The 2,501-nt window shown below is 43.1% G+C and overlaps 1 protein-coding gene across 1 annotated transcript; it reads right to left on the bottom strand.

The window, feature by feature from the left end:
• Positions 1-383: 383 nt before the first annotated feature.
• Positions 384-1,518, bottom strand: LOC105049111 (uncharacterized). Its single transcript, XM_010928670.4, has one exon. It carries the CDS (start codon positions 1,457-1,459, stop codon positions 842-844), a length of 618 nt encoding a protein of 205 aa, XP_010926972.1. The 5' UTR covers positions 1,460-1,518; the 3' UTR covers positions 384-841.
• Positions 1,519-2,501: the final 983 nt, after the last annotated feature.

The raw sequence follows: 2,501 nt of genomic DNA, 5'->3' as shown, positions 1-2,501 counted from the left end.
GAGATTTAGCACTCAAAATTCTTTTTGAGTGATACGCAGTCAGATCTATACCCTTACAATATTTTGTTCCCTCTATATGGTAATGAAGTACAAAATCTAAATGTTATGTTAGAGAATCCAGTATAAATTTTTTAACTTGGAGAGAGTAAGAAGCATGATGAAGGAAATAAAAGTGAGAATATATAAGAGTTTTCTCTCAAAAAAGAGAATAGGTAAGAGTTACTTGGTGATCCCGATCTACAGCATTGTGCATAATGCTCTGAAGGGGGTGAAAATATAGAAACCCTGAATTAGTAACAACAACTCGATATCCTAATTTCTCCTACTCTAACTTTCCAGAGTGGGGAATCTAGATCAGAAAATCTCACATCCACCAATCAAGCATATATATGAGAAGCTACGATGCTTTGAAGGATGTTTAACAACTTCAAAGCGACCATAGAAGGCCATTTTGTTTGTGAATTGTATCAACATCTCATCGTTAGACCTAAAAGTTGCACCAACAACGGCAAGAGCACTCACCATAATCATTCACAAGAAGAAATACTAGTGTACCTCCTTGTCGGATTAGTGTCTCTTTACCTCCACTCATAATGACTTCATAGCTATCCAAACATCACTTTTCTTTCCCTTTTGTTAAGCCAACCAACACTAGCTCAATCTTTGTTAGCAAAGTAAAAAGGGCAAATAATTTATGTCCAGTGATAAATTAAAATCTACACAATTTCCTCCACAATACCAGATCTACAAGTTCATCGTTGCAACATCATTTTTCTCTTACAAAGGTGAGTTTATACCATCCATAACCAATCTTTTCTCGAAGAGAAGGAAGCCATTATTTCTACCTCGATCTCTTTTCCAAACCAAACAATCTCGCTGGTGATAATATCACTGGGGATAACCTATTCTTACTCTCTGAGATCGTTTCGAGCTTCGGAGACCAAGGACGGTCTCTCGACCCTACAAGCTGTGCATAGTGCTTCTTTAGCTCCGGCGTGCTGCACAAAACTCCACAATCTCTACCACAGTTTTGCCTCCCCTCGTCGGCGGTGATGACCTTCGTTATAAACTTGGGCTGAACCTTGATGACCGTCCTGCCGTCGGCGGCCTTCACGTACTCAAACGGGCACTGACCAAAGCTGGCAAGCGATGGCTTCGTCGGGCCGGGGGAAAGCGACGCTAGGGTTACAGCCGTGAGGATTTGGTTGTATGGGAAGCGGGCGACGGGGATGACGAAGTACGTCTCACCTGCATGCAGCTCGTCGTCGAGGGACATGACCGGGACCGGCTGCCCGATGTAGAAGGAATCGGCGTGGCAGACGACGCAGTCGGGGAATTGGAACATGAGCTCGCCGGCGAGCTGCTTCTCCGTGAGGAACTTGGTTGTGCCGCCCCAAAAGACGAGCTTCACCAGGTTATCGGAGGATGAGCTGAAGCAAGGGGAGAGCCCATTGCCCATGGTGGACCGTTTCTATTGTATCAAGAGAAGGGAAGAAGCTAGAAATATTGGTTTTATGAAAGGGGATGGTTAGATTTGGTGAAGACTTTTGGCGGGGCAGCTTTTATAAGAAACTTGGAGAGGAATTGACTTGGACAAATACGGGATTGAGTTCGGATCCGGTCGGTGGTCAGAACCGACGGCTTTGGTTAAGTGGTGGAGAGGTCTGTCAACTGCCAACGAAGAAGGGAAAATTCCTCACCTAAGCTTGTTTGGGTAATAAATGGGGGCTTTTGCTCGTAGCCAGTGATGAACGCTACGGCTCCAAATCTAATGCATGCATGGGTCTGGATTGGATGGAGCCACGTCTTTGGTTGCAGTTGGACCAGGGCAAGCTACGGGAGATTTCTGGTCCTATTTATGGTTGGTGGTCCCCACAAAACATGTCCTTTTGCTCAGTTGCCTTTTTGCTATTAACGTAAGCATCGGAAATCTGTGGCCATTGATGTCGAAAGCAAGACGGCTACCGGGGCCAGGGAGGGAAAAGAGGCATAAAATGTGACTATATATATATATATATATATGTATATATGTATGCACAAAAAATTATAAAAGACCAGAGATGTTCAAAATTATATCGAAAGATGAGCTTGCTGTAACTTAGGTAATGCTCCATAATGGGTAGTGATGCTCGCTTGTACATTGGGCATATGAAACATGTTGGGTCGAGGGAAAGGAACGCTTTGGGTAGGTGAGTGCAATGTTTTGCATGGCAGTAGAACAATAATAGGGCATGTTCAACGATTGGGAGAGTTTTTTCTTCTTTTTTTTTTTTTTTTTTTATTGCCTCGTCGTAAAAGGAGTGACAGTATTTGCCATGCAAAAATTATAGTATTATACTGCTCAACGAAAACGTAAAGGCCATGATATTAGTCAAATATCACTTTTATTTAAAAAAAAAAAAAAGAGAAAAAGACATGGCAATTTGGTAAGGAAGCCGGCCAGAAGCGGAGGAGAAGTGGTTCATGGGACACGAAAGATCATATATCATGCACGGAGGTTG

Source organism: Elaeis guineensis, chromosome 7, assembly GCF_000442705.2.
Source record: "Elaeis guineensis isolate ETL-2024a chromosome 7, EG11, whole genome shotgun sequence".
Classification (NCBI taxonomy): domain Eukaryota; kingdom Viridiplantae; phylum Streptophyta; class Magnoliopsida; order Arecales; family Arecaceae; genus Elaeis; species Elaeis guineensis.
The sequence above is the reverse complement of the archived record's forward strand: the minus strand, read 5'-3'. Positions and strand labels throughout refer to the sequence as shown.